Source organism: Athene noctua, chromosome 27, assembly GCF_965140245.1.
Source record: "Athene noctua chromosome 27, bAthNoc1.hap1.1, whole genome shotgun sequence".
NCBI lineage: Eukaryota > Metazoa > Chordata > Aves > Strigiformes > Strigidae > Athene > Athene noctua.
The window spans coordinates 2,778,786-2,794,092 of NC_134063.1; the positions used below are offsets into that span (position 1 = coordinate 2,778,786).

The 15,307-nt window shown below is 41.5% G+C and overlaps 2 protein-coding genes across 2 annotated transcripts in view; both read left to right on the forward strand.

Moving 5' to 3' along the window:
- Positions 1-11,969, forward strand: part of LMNB2 (lamin B2) — a 44,157-nt gene extending 32,188 nt beyond the window's left edge. Inside the window, exons 6-12 of the mRNA XM_074928252.1 lie at positions 743-868; positions 1,067-1,287; positions 1,874-2,165; positions 2,679-2,786; positions 3,640-3,759; positions 5,234-5,335; positions 6,590-11,969. Coding sequence (XP_074784353.1) covers positions 743-868; positions 1,067-1,287; positions 1,874-2,165; positions 2,679-2,786; positions 3,640-3,759; positions 5,234-5,335; positions 6,590-6,631 — 1,011 coding nt within the window. The 3' untranslated portion in view covers positions 6,632-11,969. The remainder of the gene's footprint in view (positions 1-742; positions 869-1,066; positions 1,288-1,873; positions 2,166-2,678; positions 2,787-3,639; positions 3,760-5,233; positions 5,336-6,589) is intronic.
- A 1,356-nt stretch (positions 11,970-13,325) lies between these two features.
- Positions 13,326-15,232, forward strand: TIMM13 (translocase of inner mitochondrial membrane 13). The gene is made up of 3 exons (XM_074928287.1): positions 13,326-13,539; positions 13,815-13,883; positions 13,960-15,232. Exons 1-3 carry the CDS (start codon positions 13,402-13,404, stop codon positions 14,056-14,058), a joined length of 306 nt encoding a protein of 101 aa, XP_074784388.1. The 5' UTR covers positions 13,326-13,401; the 3' UTR covers positions 14,059-15,232.
- Positions 15,233-15,307: the final 75 nt, after the last annotated feature.

The window sequence follows — 15,307 nt, forward strand, 5'->3', positions numbered from 1 at the left end:
TAAAACTTCACCTGGGAAAAGAGATGAGTCAAGAAAAGGGGAAGGTAGAGTGGATGTCTGTAAAAGGATAAATAGCACAGAGAAGTTGAACGAGGAGTGATGATTATTTTTCAGTAGAAGTGGGGACAGTGAATGTCTGGTGACAGATTTGGAAGAAACAAAAGGAGGTTGTTCTTCATTAATATATAGCTAAGCTCCTTGCCCCATAAATTCAAAAAGAAGAGTCAAATTCCTGCCTGAAAAATCCATTGGGAATTAGTAAGCATCAAAATACTGTCTCTGGCTTAGGAAGTTCCTGAGTTGCAAACAGTCAGCTGAGACAATACCTGTGGAATATTTTACTGAGTTTAGTCTCTGGGCAGCTGTGGAACTGTTAGACCAGGATGTGAACTAGGTAGCTCTTTTCTCTGACCCAGTGTGATTGTTCTTAGGACAAACAGGCAGATAGTGTGATCACATGAATCCCAGGTTGTTGGAAACTGTAAGGTTGCGTGTATAATGAAAGGACTAATAGACTTTTTTTTTAATAGAATAAGTAAATCCTATGGGAATAGGACTGAAATAGGTTTTCCTGGTCCTTAGAGCATTTTCTTAATGTTATGCAATTCTTATCATAAACTTACCAAATTTCAATTTAAAGTTATTTAAGACTAAATGGGTTCTATTTTTTTTTTTTTACTGAATGGATATTTGCAGGATATCTAACTGAATGCAAGTGATGTGTATAACATTTGCCTTCCAGCTGGAGAATGCCAAACTGTCCTCTGACCAAAATGATAAAGCTGCTGGTGCAGCTCGAGAGGAGTTGAAGGAGGCTCGCATGAGAATAGAAGCTCTGAGCTACCAGCTTTCTGCCCTTCAGAAACAGGTAAAAGGACTAAACTTGCCTTCATCTCTAATACAGAGCACTATATTGTTTGGATATATTAACATTTCTGTCCCTTTGTATTTTCTGAATTTTACAGAGAGAAATCTTTGTGTTCATATGGGAGGGAGATGAATTTTTAACTTTTTTACTGTGCTCACATAGATGCCAACTGGGTTTTCCATTGTGCTGTCTATCTAGGCTAGTGCAGCAGAAGATCGTATTCGTGAATTGGAGGAGATGATGGCTGGTGAGCGGGAAAAGTTTAGGAAGATGATAGATGCAAAGGAGAGGGAAATGACAGACATGAGGGACCAGATGCAACAGCAGCTTACGGAGTACCAGGAACTGCTTGATGTTAAATTAGCACTGGACATGGAGATCACTGCTTACCGAAAACTTCTGGAAGGAGAAGAGGAAAGGTATGTACAGATTTCACATCCTTTTCTTACAACTAGAAGGTGTTATTTTCATTTCTTATGCTTATTTTTTAACTGTTTGAGCAGGAATGCCCAGACTTTGTCTCGCTGAAATCGTATTGCCTTCACACCACAATGTGTTGTATGGAACACTTGCAAGTATTCTCATCTGAACAGTGTCTTTATTTTAATTTGCTTTTATTAAGGTCTCAGAGTACAGTGGAATATATAATTTTGTGCCTGAATATTAATCTCTTCTTTTTAAGTGCTTATATTTTTGTGTTTTCCTGTTTTTAAATTATGTGGCCCAGGAATAGTGTCTTAGTAGTAGATATACTGAAGGGGAGGCATAAGTGATCTGTGTTGTTCTCATTAGCACTGCTTTCCATGTCACATAATCATATTGCCAGAACATTTCTCAGGGATGCACAACATCCCCCTTCTCCTATATGCAGTCCTCCTGACTCACACAGTGAGGCTGCTTTCAGCCTTGAGGCATATTACAGTCGGTTACTGAGTATGTTGTAGCATTTATTGCTTTGTAGTTCCCTGGATGAGTTAATTAAAATGCTTTCTTCATTGTGTTAAGGTTGAAGCTCTCTCCAAGTCCCTCCTCCCGTGTTACAGTCTCTCGGGCTACCTCCAGCAGCAGCAGTAGCAGCACTTCACTTGTTCGCTCTTCCCGAGGCAAGCGAAAACGTATTGAAGCAGAGGAGCTTTCAGGCAGCGGAACAAGTGGAATTGGCACTGGAAGTATTAGTGGGAGCAGCAGTAGCAGTAGCTTCCAAATGTCCCAGCAAGCTTCAGCTACAGGAAGTATCAGCATAGAAGAGATAGACCTGGAGGGCAAATACGTTCAATTGAAGAACAACTCGGAGAAGGTGAGTGTCAGCAGAGCTCTTCGAAAACAAGGAGGGGGAGTGAGCTAAATTGACAAGGTACACAGCCTTTTGTAGTACTAGTAGGGGGGTCACTTGGAGAGCTGGAGCAACATCTCGAGGTGCAGCATCCTGCAGTAATTAACAGGGGCATTTGAAAGTTGACCATTAAGTGTGCAAGCACGAGTGTAATGATTTCAGGGCGAGAATATAGTTTGTGTCTCAAATGTCTTAATGTATGATGGCACCTTGCTCATGTGAATAGCCTTGCTGGCTCCAACAGAACTTTTTTGTGTGAAATATGTACCTTTTTTTATTTTGCTGAATGACTTTATGGGATTTACACTTTAGACTGTTAGAGGGTATAGAAAAATACTTTCAAATTAGAATGCAGATGTCTAACAACCATGTAAATAAATTTACATTATTTTAATAACAAAGAGACCTAGAGAAAGCTCTGATGCCTCTGTGCACTGTTTTGCTCACCCTAAATAACCTTCTGACTCTCTCCATTAGGATCAGTCTTTGGGTAACTGGAGACTGAAAAGACAAATTGGAGATGGAGAAGAAATTGCTTACAAATTTACTCCTAAATATGTCCTCAGAGCTGGGCAGACTGTAACAGTAAGTTATGCTTAAAGTATGTCAACAACATATTATTTTGTTCTTACTGGGGCAGTTGTGATGTTGGGTACAGCCTGATTTGATGTAAAACTTCTGGGTTCATGGATCTCACTTTAGAGGAGCAGGATTTCAGTTACAAAAATGCAGAACAGAAATTGGATTTCTGTATTAACACTTAAGTATTTAAGACTGTTATGGGCACAGAGTTGAAGAAAAAGGCATTTTGGGGGGCAGGTCAAGGGCTGTTTGTTTTCAGACACCTTTGCCCAGGTTTGGAACACTAATCCTGCTCAACCTCTTAATGAAAGAGGAACATTTCAGAGCATTCATTCAGTCTAGTTAAGACTAGATGTTCTCAGCCTTAACTATAGTAGAACAGCTGCTTTTCTATGATTTTGCATTTTATTTTCAGTCTGCAATAGATTTCTTTCAGAAGAAGAAAATTACTTTTAATCAGTTCCAGCTATTTCTACTTAAGTATCAATTGCTCAGATACATATAAAAGATTAAATTGATACAGGACAAGCTGCATTTTATGTCTTGGCTCCATACAATGTAGTCATTGAGACAGTGATAGGAGAAATATGTATATTTAGAAAAGAATTGACTGCAGTATTAGGTAATTTTTTCTCTTTTTTGTTTGGTGGGGTTTTTTTTAATGGATAGTGTTACTTTTTGTTGTAGACTGAGAATAATAGTACAAGTAATGGTGTAGGTAAGAGCAGGGTAAAACTGCCATTGGAATTCAGAAACAAAACTGATGTGTAGAGAGAAGTAGGAGAATTAGGGAGTTCTGTATATTTAAAAATAAAATCTGCATAAATAGCTAATGACAGAATGTCTTTCTTGCAAGATTTGGGGTGCAGATGCAGGTGTATCCCATAGCCCCCCTTCTGTTCTGGTGTGGAAGAACCAAGGCAGCTGGGGCACTGGAGGAAATATCCGCACATACCTCGTAAACTCCGAAGGGGAGGTAAGCTGTGTCTGTAGAAAAAAGCTGGGGGCTGGGTCATCTCCCAAACTTTTTAATTTGGGGGGTGGGGGACGATGGTGACAACAAAATCCTGATTTTCAGATCTCCCCTGTTGTCTTCTAAAACAGGACAGTGTATAACGCTCAAATAGTTAAATATCTGTATGTATCTCTTGAGATTTTTGGGAAATTTTGGAAAACTAATAATCATCCTGACTACATCTTTAGATGATTTTTTTCTATTTTAGAAAAACACCCTGCTAGTAGAGAATTTGTTTGAATTTGAGCATGTATTTTCAAAAGTGACAAAGAAAATAAGTGTTGCTGGCAATTCAGTTACATTATATAGTACCTACAACACTGTGGGGTGCAGTGTGAATGTTCCCGTAGGGAGATGGCTGTCCTTTCAATGTTGGAAGTATACCAGAAGTTTTCATTTGGCACACATTCCTGTATATTCTGCATTGTCCTGCATTTGCCCACAACTATTTTTTTTTTTTAAAACCATCCCTGCAGAAGACTCCTGCAAGGGAGGATTATGCTTTGGCTGTTATTCATAAATGTGCCATTATCCCAGTGATCTGATAGAAACAGGAAAGTGAAACGACCAGAGTTGTATCAGATTTCATGCTGGCAATTCTGTGGAAGCACTTTGTGCAGGAACGGCAGCACAGGACAAGGTAGGAGGGAAGGTCATTTGTACAAACAGAAAGCTGACTGGCTTAGTATTCAAATAAAAGTGGTTAAACTAGTATCTGAAAAAAATTTCAAATCCATGTCTGTTCCCACCGTGGTTACCTTTAGTATTCCTGCTAGAAGTGTAAGTTTAGGCTGACTTTTTCCTCAAGTGGAAATTTGCACCTGTGATTTCAAGGGTGCAAGTGTACAGAAGAATTTCTTATTACTAAGAATTGTTAAAAATGATTTAGTGATAAAGAAAGCTTTTTGGGGTGATTTAGTGATAAAGAAAGCTTTTTGGGGTTTTAGAATTCTTTTTAGTGCCTGGTTTGGAAGACTGTCCTGATAATTGATATATGCAATTAATACGGAATATTTAGTAAACATTAGGAATATTCCTAAGGCTGTGAAATCATACTGAGAAACTTCAGTTTCTCACATTATGGTATGTCTCAGACAGCTCCTGGCTGGGTCTGCTATGACCTTGTATAATATTGACTAACGGCCTCCTGAAACATGGCTGTTTCCTCTCAAATCCCTAGGTAATGAAAGAAAATTCCAGAAGCTAAATTACATTACCGTGCCTTTTAGTGGATAGAAACAGGAATATTGTGGTTTCCAGGACATTACCAGGATTTGCTTGCATACCTAATGTTAAATCTAGGGCAATTTCTTTAAACCCTCCAAAATTTAATAGGGGTATTATATGGCTAGTATAGCAAAAACAAGATACATATATATATATAGAGAGAGAGAGATTGACTATTGGCTATCTCCTTATCTGTCATTTTGTGTAGGAAGTTGCAGTGAGAAACGTTACTAAATCAGTAGTTGTGCGAGAGAATGAAGAAGAAGAGGATGAAGCCGACTTTGGAGAGGAAGATCTTTTCAACCAACAGGTAATAAGATGCAGACCACATGTTTAACTTGTGCCTCGTTGGTTGCATTAATCAGGCATAAGATTTAGAGGGGTCCCTTCAACTTTTGCAAGCTCTGAGCTTTCTAGTCTGTTTTTCCAACGGATGCTTGCAGAGGGTGCTCTCGGAATGGCTTGTAACCCTGCAGCATTGCTGCCGTGCACAGAGAGAGTATAATGGGAGTGATTCTTCCAGGAACTGCTGCTTGAATCAATACTGGTGCAGCTCAAGCAGTGGCTAATGTTGGTTCAGGATGCCAGGGTATCTGTGGAAGTATGTGGCAGATCAGAGATGTGCAGCACTGCAATGACATCGACTGTTTCTAGGGTTAGTAACATTAGTTTTAGCAGTCAGGGTTCCTCCCATTCCAGTATTTGCTTTTCTGTTAAAAAACAAACAAACAAAAAACACCCAAACCAAAAACCACATGCACAAAAGCAAAAAACAAACCGTGGCATTCTTGCTGTAAGCAGAATATAACCATTGGGAAATATAACCATTGAAAACCAGGAAGTTTTATAGTGCTTCTGGTGCTGCAAGCTTCATCTTACTGGTTTATTTTCTGATAATACACAATCTGTTTTTTTCTTAATAATACCACCTGTATGTTTTCATAACCCTTAGTTAAGTACTGTGTGATAACTGACCAGCAGTTGGCAGAGTGAAAAGGAGAAAGATGCTTCGTACAAGTGGTATGAGAAAATATTTTCAATTTATTTCAAACTCAAGTAATTTGTTCTCCTGATCAGTGGCCATTAGTAGTTCTTTTCACAAAGAACTCAAACTGTACAGGTTTGAACTTGAGTTCTGAAAGCTTTTTTGGTCTCTGGGAGATTGAGCAGTGTATTTGTAGTAGAAAGCAACTGAAAGAAACTTATTTTACCCAAAGAAGCAACTATGCAGCATAGATCTCTCAGATGGAAACATCATTGGAAATAAAGGAAGGAACTGCCTGTTCTAAAGCTAATGACATGGTGATTTTCATCTGCCATCTGCATTGCTGTAGAAAGTATGGAGATTAACCAGTCAGCCCATCACAGACCAGAGTAGCAGCATCTTACTCCTGGCAGTAGACTGTGACACGTGCTGTGCTTTCTCTGTAGTCGTGATGTTCCCTGAATATAACAAGATACCAAAAAAAATAGCATTTAACAATTGAGATGATAACCAGAGTCTAGGCTTACAATATGCAAAGCTAGTAAGAATTGAGTTCAACTATGTCTGTATTTTTTTTAGGGGGATCCCAGAACAACCTCTAGAGGATGCTCAGTGATGTGAAGAAAGAAAAAAGAAACTATTATTTGCTATTTTCTTTCATTTATTTCCTTTTATTTTGCTATTTTTTTCCCTCCAGAGCCACTGAAAACTATTTTTATATGCATCATCTGATTTCTTTGAACTTTACTCCTTGGTACATTTTTATAAAAAAAATCAAAAAAAAAACTTTACTGAACAAAACTGCCAGAATTTTTAATAGATTTCTTTATTTTTCCCTCTTTGTTGAAACACTATATTGGAATACAGTATTTTTTCCCATACAGAGTTTAAAGTCTTATGTACAAACCTGCAGCAGAAAAGAAATTTTTAGCTGAAATGGGATGAGACTCCTTGAGTGTATGGTAAATGTATAATTGCATATATAACCAGGATAAGCAAAAAAAAAAAAAAAAAGTTTAAGAAAGCATGTTCATCTGCAGGGCCCCAGGAGAGGTTCACAGTAGTGTTTCCTCCATACCTTTTAAGAAATGGTAGTATCTTGCCTGGTATCCTCAGTAGCGCCCAGCTTAGGAAAATTAGACCCCAGGTTCATTAAAAATGCTCCTCCACCAGTGGAGGTAGCAAAGGGAAGCTGCATTTTAGATATTCTTGGCTCAGGACCATGGCATCTTGTCCTGCTCCAGGGTTTGACAGCCTCTTGGTAAAAACATCTGAGTCTGCCAACACCTTAGGTCTGTATCATTATTTCAGAAGATGGAGAATGATGGGTTCTGTTTACTGAATATATCTTGAAGTATGGAAGTGTCCAAACCAGTTTTAACTGTTTCATTTTCAGGGGATTTTGACATCCTCACAGATGAGACCTTGTTACATCATGGACACAGGTTGTGATGTACAGTGTTTAATGATGTTAAGCATCATGATTTAATACTTTTGACATATTCAGCGTTAAACAGAATGATTAGGATTTTAGATGTTAAAAATACTCTTACTTTTGGCAGTGATAAATATTGGGGATTTTAAAGGTTAACCTGTGTAAATGTTGACTTTTTTAATCGGAGCTAGATGCAGCTTGTTCATATTTCTCTTGTATTCATATGGGCACTGTCAGATATCTTAAGGAGCAGTATTTGCAAAATAGTACAGAAATAGTTTAATGATTTTTAAAAAAAGTTAAACTGCTGTTGTTTAGGACATAAGCATTGCTTTGCAGTGTTCAAATGCTCAAAGTCAAGTCTAACAATGAGTGAAGGGAGAATAATGTTTTTTATTAAAAAAATGCTTTGTACAAGTAGCAGGTGATTTTTTTTTTTTTAATTTCAGTATGATGCATTTTGTATCTGACAGTGTCCCTTTAGCTTAAGGTTTCTTCTGCTGCATTTCTGTGGAGATAACTCTGACTCCCTTAAGGGTTAATATTCGTATAGTAGTGCATCTTTAAGCACTAGGAAAAATACTTGACTGCTCCAAAGAATGCATTGGCTACTGTACAAGCAGATGTTTTTTTCCACTAGTTAGTAGTTTGGATACAAAATTTGGATACCGTTTGATGCCAGCATAGAGTCCTGTTTTTACCTGCACTCTTGAACTCTTGTCGTTCAAATAGTTTAGACTCATCAAACAAGCTACAAGGTTTGGATGTTTTCGGTGGCTTTTGGACATTATGTTCTCTGAACAGTATTGTGACTGACAGATATAACCTAGAAAGTCAGTTTAGTGGCTTTGACTGATGATGACTTTGTAATGCAAGCAGGGTGGGAACAAAAGGGGTTTCTTCAGCTTATGGATTTATTTTGCCATTTAAAAATAAATCAAAGATGCTACTTTTCTTCATTTCAGTGGGATGACTGAATTACTGAAGTTAAACTAGTAGAAATTTAGAATTATGTTTTAATCCATTATCAGAAGATCCATTACAAAAAAGCACTATGAAGATTTGGCTGTTTGGGCTAATTGGGTAACTTTATTGATGTACTTGGCCGTTTTTCTCATGTAATTTTCCCACTCTGCTTGAGTAGAAGGTTAAATATGTAGTAAATCCTGTCTATCTCTCTGTAAAATGTATCTAGTGAAATTATGTTTCTCAGACATACTGTTATCAATTACCTTTTCTAAATTTGTTGTTATGCAAATGAATGCAATCAATGTAAAAGTATTTTTGCAATACACCTTCCAACCACTGGACAATGTTTCCCTTTCTGACCCACAGCTTTCTATACTATAGTTACATAATGTTTGAGGGCTTTTTGCTTTTTTTTTTTCCTAAAGATCTGTATTTATTTTTTTTTTTTTACATTGGCCAGTTTTCAGATTGCTTATTCTTCTTTAAGATTGTCCTGTAAATTTAAGATTGTTCTGTGATCTTAAATACTAAAGCAATGAGTGTGTAGTTCATTTGCAATTTTTTCTGTGATTTTTCTTTTTTTTTTTTTCTGTAAAGAATGGGCTAGGAAAGGCAGCTTGAATGAGGAAAAACCTCATGCTACCTGAGCCATAGTTTTCTTAACAGCTACTGTATAGGGAATGTGTCTTGTAGCCTTAAGGACTGGTGCTTGCAGATCTTTAGTGATGAGCACTGTGCCCTTCAGTAACAGTCTGCAGAATTTGTCCTTAGATTTGCAACTGTGTCCTTTAACTTTGGAAACAGTTTATTTCATTCTTGAGAACATATTCTTCAGTACATGTATAGGTATATACAGGTGTTTGTGTAAAACAGTGATTGACACTGTGGGAAAAGCTGAATGCCAGCAGTGTAAACATGGGTGATTCTGTCACCACAGTGCTTCTAAGAGGCTACTAAAAATACGAGAAATAATTCCTAGCTGTAAATTACAAGACACAGAAAAACTACTGTATTCCACATACTTTCTTTTTTGTGTGTGCGGCTTCTCTAGATGCCATCCTTTCCTTTTGCTTTTGATGCTGAGCTTCACTATAATGGCACTAATCCCTTTAAAGGTGCTCTATACTGGGAGGTTTTTTGGCTTTACCAAACCAAAAAAGCATTGTTTGGTTTGGTTGTGTTGTTTTGGGTTTTTTTCTTTTGAGGATTTCCACCCCCCATTTTCAGGATAATTAAAAGTCTTTTGTTCAGCTAAAATCCAGTGTCCCTTAACCCTCTTATCCTATTTGATCCTGTATTCTTGAAGTTGGAGGATAGTCAGCATTTCTACTCCAGCGTCTGATATCAGGTGTAGAGCTTGAAGGAGAGATGGATTTGACTTGTCAGGAGAAACATTATTTTAAAGCCTCTCTGATTATGGAAATTAACCAGTGCAGCTTTTTTCAGAGTAGTTACTTAAGTGTAACTACCCATATGGGTGTTCTTATTCCAGAAAAATAAGCAAACAACTTCATTCTGGATAAAACAATAAAAATTATTCGTAACTGATTCTCACTGATTAAGAGGGAGAAGGAGTAACAGCGTAACAGCAGCAGAACAGTTAAGCTAATCTTTTAATTGTGTAGATCAGAATATCATACAAATATCATATAAAACGTGATGATACATACTACCTGCTACTAATTTTGTACCATGTGAAAATGCTTGTGTAAGAACAAGTCCATCCTTCAGCAGAACCATCGGTAGCGTGGTGTCCTCCAGAGTGACGTGGTTACAGAGCACCTCTGACATTTCATGCCACTTATTTTCTTGCTCACTTCTGTATTTCTTTCTTCAGCTGTTGTGTTGCAGTGACTCACACCAAGTAATAGAGTGGCTATGATTCCTTTCTTGCTGCACAGCGTTATTTCCCAGTGTGTCTATTTAGGCTAGTTCAGGACTCTAGATCTGCCATGGCAAAAACTAGTTTACACTGACCAGTTGTCTTCAGCACCATTTTGCCATGAGGTGGGAGTTGGCTGGTGTAGTTTGTGTTTGTAGCAGGAACCAAAAGTCTCAGGAAATAAAAAAATGCTTCCCATGACCTGTAATGTAAGAGCCAGACAAGCTTGTCTGTAGCTTGCATTAGTTGTGAAAATTGTGTTGTAGTGTGAAGCAGACTGTACTGTGAAAGGAGATCACTTAATGTGCGTGTTTATCCTTGAGCAACGGGACACCTCATGTTCAGTTCAGGGATCTTATGGGATCTTACTGTTTTTTATACACCCTTTTGTCTTTTAATGCTCATCCTGTATAAATGCCCTTTAACTGCAACCTGAATGGAGGTTAGTTAGAAGAGGCTTGTAGAAATCCCTCTCTATACCCTGGCACATTTGAGAATCTCTTCTGTGTGCGTCAGAAAGATGTTGATACCGTATGCAAACATGCATGCTGTATGTTTTATATCTCTTGCAGCCACTTCTCTCACTTCCTTACTGTGAAGCCATTCTCTCTTCTTTCCGTATCTTCTTTGAAAGTCTTACCTGTAAACAAAGGTATATCCGTATTTGATACTGGATTTTTTTGCTTCTGTTGGGTCCAAACCCTGTGTGAGCAGGAAATAAAGCCTTGTCGTAAACCAGTGAGTGGAAGGTGAGATAGTGATTGCATTTTTCAAAGCATTATTTTAGCTGAATGTCTAGACAATTTATATTGGAGAGTTTCTTTTCTCACTTAAAATGGCCTGGGAAACAGAATTTTTATTTGCCCTTTGATATGCTTAGCTTTAAACCAGTTTAAAATAATTTCAAAGGTTTTTTTTTAATACAAGACCATATTTACATGCAATTATTATTTGTAAACATAATGCCTTTCTTGAAATGCTAAGGTCTAGAGAGTGAAAAGGATTATTAATATTGAAAGACTTGGTTCAGAATAGCACAAGCAGTGAATTGACTTAGAGTTGAGGAAGATCAAATGTGTTTTATTGAACTTCCAAATTTTCTAGTTAGCTTTTAATGAAGTGATGATTCTGTGTTGATAAGGTAGATGTTATTGTGTATTCCAGCTACCCCGATCATCATTACACTAAAATTATAAGCAATAAGCTATTTGAAACAAGTTTAGGCCAAAATGCTTTCCATTTGGGCAGAAAATACAGTTGAACTCTATCTTCGTAACAGTGATGCCTTGTGACTTGAATTGTGATTTTTTTTAAAGTATTTTTTTTAACACAATCTTTATTTAGATAGCTTTGGTTCTAGGTCACTGACCACTTCTGGTCAGGTGCTGCAGATGAGTTTTTGGAAGGTTCAAGTTTTTAAAACAAGGAATTGTGAAAATTACTGCAAATTGAAATACAAAGGCAAAATTATGAAAATGTTCACATGGAACTTATGAAAACTACATAATGATCTAGACTTTATCATTTCAAAGTGGTTTTTTCTTTTTAGAATATGCATGCCAAATGTCTTGTCTTTTTCAATGATTTGTAATATACATTTTATGACTGGAAACTTTTTGTACAACACACTCAAATAAATGTTTTGCATTTTGTTTGTTTCCTTCTTTAACCAACACAGAGGCCACATGGACTGTTTGAGATAATTCATCCCAGGGGACCTTCCTGTGTGTAGAGACGGGGGACAACAAGCTATCTGCACTCCTAAAAGAGCTGAGCTGTGTGGTGTGCTCCAGAAGCAAATGAAAACTTTTCCTTTAAACTGTACACAGACACAGTGCTCATGGAAAATGCCGTCCTCTGATCCATAGCACCACTCTCAGCAAAAGCATAAGGAAGAACTTGAGCTGCTGGAGCAGATAACCATCCCCTTTCCTTTCTCATCACCCCACTGACCTCTGCAGCCCCTGCACTGGAGGGGTGGTTTCCATTTAGCCCACTTGCTCCTGACTTGAGAGAACAAGAGCAGATAACAAGCCCTGGCAGTGACTGGTTCTTAGGAACTAGGAAGTGGGTGGAAGCTTTGCTCTGAGCTGCTCAATTTCCAGTCCACTTCTCACTAGTCTATACTTGTTATAAAATTGTACTGTAGGCTTCTACCCCATCTTTAGTACTGACAATTGTGTGGTGTAGGAATGGTTTCAGTTTGAAGTGGGCAGACCCACAGACAGGATACGGTTTACAGTACCCTGTATTTTAAGTGTGGGCTCTTCCTAGTAAAGGTGGGTGGGTTTGGCTTTAGCTCTCCTGTAATGCTGTTTGTCATCTTGCACAGAGATAAGCAGTGATCTCCTTTCTCTACATGTACTCCTGAAAAAAGCTCCATAGTGGTGGTGTCTCCCATTTGCTTCTACCACCTCCCCCAGCATTCTTAGTTAATGGAGGATTTACCATCGTGGAATTAAAACAGGCTTTAAGGGTATGAGCCTCTTACCTGAGTCATCTAAGGCAGAGGGAACCCTAGTCCTATCCTCAAAAGTCAGAAGAATTAATCCCAGAGAAAATCCACCAGGGAGTTGCTCTCTGTAGCGAGCCCAGATCCTAATGCTCTTATTTCATGTTGGGATGCAGCTGTGCAGCGTTTTTCTCTGTGGTAAAGCCAGTTTAAGTCCCTTCCTAGTGCGTCAGTGCGTGGGGCCGATGGGTACCGCATGCTGCGCTCTATTTAACCTGCAAAAGGGCCCAGGGTTGGCGGGCGGTCCGGCCCCGCCGCCCGCCCGCGCACCGCCGGGGAAGGCCAAGCTGCGGCGTTACTTGGCAGCGCGGGAAACCGCCCCCGCCGGGCTCCCCCCGGCCCCGCCGCTGCAGGCGCCTTTCCAGCCCCAGGATTTACGAGCTTTCTCGGGGCCACCCGCACCCCAGCCGGTGGCGACACCAAAACCGATCCCCGCACCGGCAACGGGCCGCGGCGGGGCGGGGCCAGCCCCGCGCGGGGCACTCTGGGAGCGGCGGTGCCGTCTGGGCGTGGTGCACGCTGGGAGCCGTAGTCCCGGCCGGCCGCCATTTTGCCGGCAGCGTGGGGGCCGCCGCCCGCGGTGACTTTGCGGCATGGAGAGCGGCTTCGGCTCCGACTTCGGCTCCGACTTCGGCGCCGGGGGCGGCGGGGGCGGGAAGCTGGACCCGGGGCTCATCATGGAGCAGGTGAAGGTGCAGATCGCCGTGGCCAACGCACAGGAGCTCTTACAGGTCAGGAGGGGCCGCGGGGGGCGGGCGGGGGCTGTCCCACCCCGCTCCCGCTCTGTCCCCATCCCCATCCCGCTCCCGCTCTGTCCCGGTCCCGCTCTGTGCCGGGCAGCGGGGGCTGCCCTCCGGCGCGGGGGAGCCCGGCCGTGCCGCTGCCCCTCAGCATGGCGAGGAGGGGGACGCGGCAGCGGCCGGGGCTCCCGGCCCGGCGGCTGCTCCCGGCCCGGCGGCTGGTCCCGGCCGGGGCCCGCGGCCCCTCTCACGGGCTCTCTCCGCAGCGCATGACGGACAAGTGCTTTCGGAAGTGCATCGGGAAGCCCGGTGGGGCGCTGGACAACTCGGAGCAGGTGAGCGCGGTTGGGGAGAAGCGGGGACCCGCGGGCCACCCTCCGGGGCGACCGCTGAGGACTCTCTGTCCCGCAGAAGTGCATCGCCATGTGCATGGACCGGTACATGGACTCCTGGAACACGGTTTCCCGAGCCTACAACTCTCGGCTGCAGCGGGAGAGAGCCAACATGTGAAGCGCCCCGGCTCCTGGACGAGGGAGGGACCATGTGGGGAAGGGACGAGTGGCCAGTCCAGGAGGTTGGGGGTGAAATCCTGCTGCCTTTCCAGCCCCTGCCATGGCAGAGCAATAAACCCTCGCTGAACCTTTTGCATCCACTGGCTTTTATTAGCACCAGCCCCAGGAGCGAGTGAATTTACCGGCCTTGAGAGCCACCGGGAGCTGCGTGATTTGCCTCATGCCCTTCCCAGCCGTCCAGACTGGCCATGGCATATAGCAGCAGATAAATCCCTTCTGAAAGGCTGCGAGAGGCAAGGAGCCTTCTGTGGAAAAGGGGGGGAGCCAAGCCAGCAACACACTCCCCTTGGCCAGGAAGCAAGCATGAACCCAGCCATCAGGTAGTTACCCGGCCTCAGTGGAAAAGCTGCTCTAAGATGCCCCACTTGGCTCTTTCTCTTGTATCTGAACGTGGGGCTCATTTCTGGGTTCATAGGCTTTGACCCAGCTGAAGCAGTGTGTTGGGGAGCAGGGGTGCTCTTACTAGGTTTGCAGCCTTGCAAATATTTGAACAAGCACAGCTGGGGATGAAAAGGGTTGGGAAGGACTTAGGGTGATTTCTTTATAGAATAAAATGTGTTGTGTGGCTGGTGATAGTCTGGTTTGGCTCTGGCATGGATATTCCATCTTGAAGCCTACCTTCTAGGCATCATTGAGGGAGGAGCACTTCTGCAGCAGAGGACTTGGGTCTGCTTTGGGGCTGAGCTCTGTATTATTCTCACCTTACACACCTCTCCTGGAAAGGTTGGGTTATGCTGTGTAGTCAGCAGTGTGCACAGCAGCTGGGAGAGGAGAGTGGTGGAGATTCAAAGTGCCCATGCCCCTGTAGTGAGATTTTTGAAATCCCTTCTTTTGAAGCTCCTTCTGTATTTTATAAAATATTTCACTGTTTGCTGGGACAGGGAGATAGACTAGAAAGATGATGTCTGCTAGGACATTCAAGGGGATGTGGGAGAATCTAGTTTCACTTAATCTCCCACTGTGATAGCTTCTATGAAGGGACTAAAGTGTTCTCACACAAGGTAAATTATTAGGAGATAACTGGATAGTTGGACTAATTGAAACTGGAGTTCCCCATCCAGATTGGGCAGAATCACTACTTGAAAATAAAGTGCTTTCCAGCCACATTTGCTATGGGGCCTTTTTTACTTTTCTTTATGGCTGTATGAATTTTGTGCTGGCTGTGCAGCAATCCCGTTTCACTGATG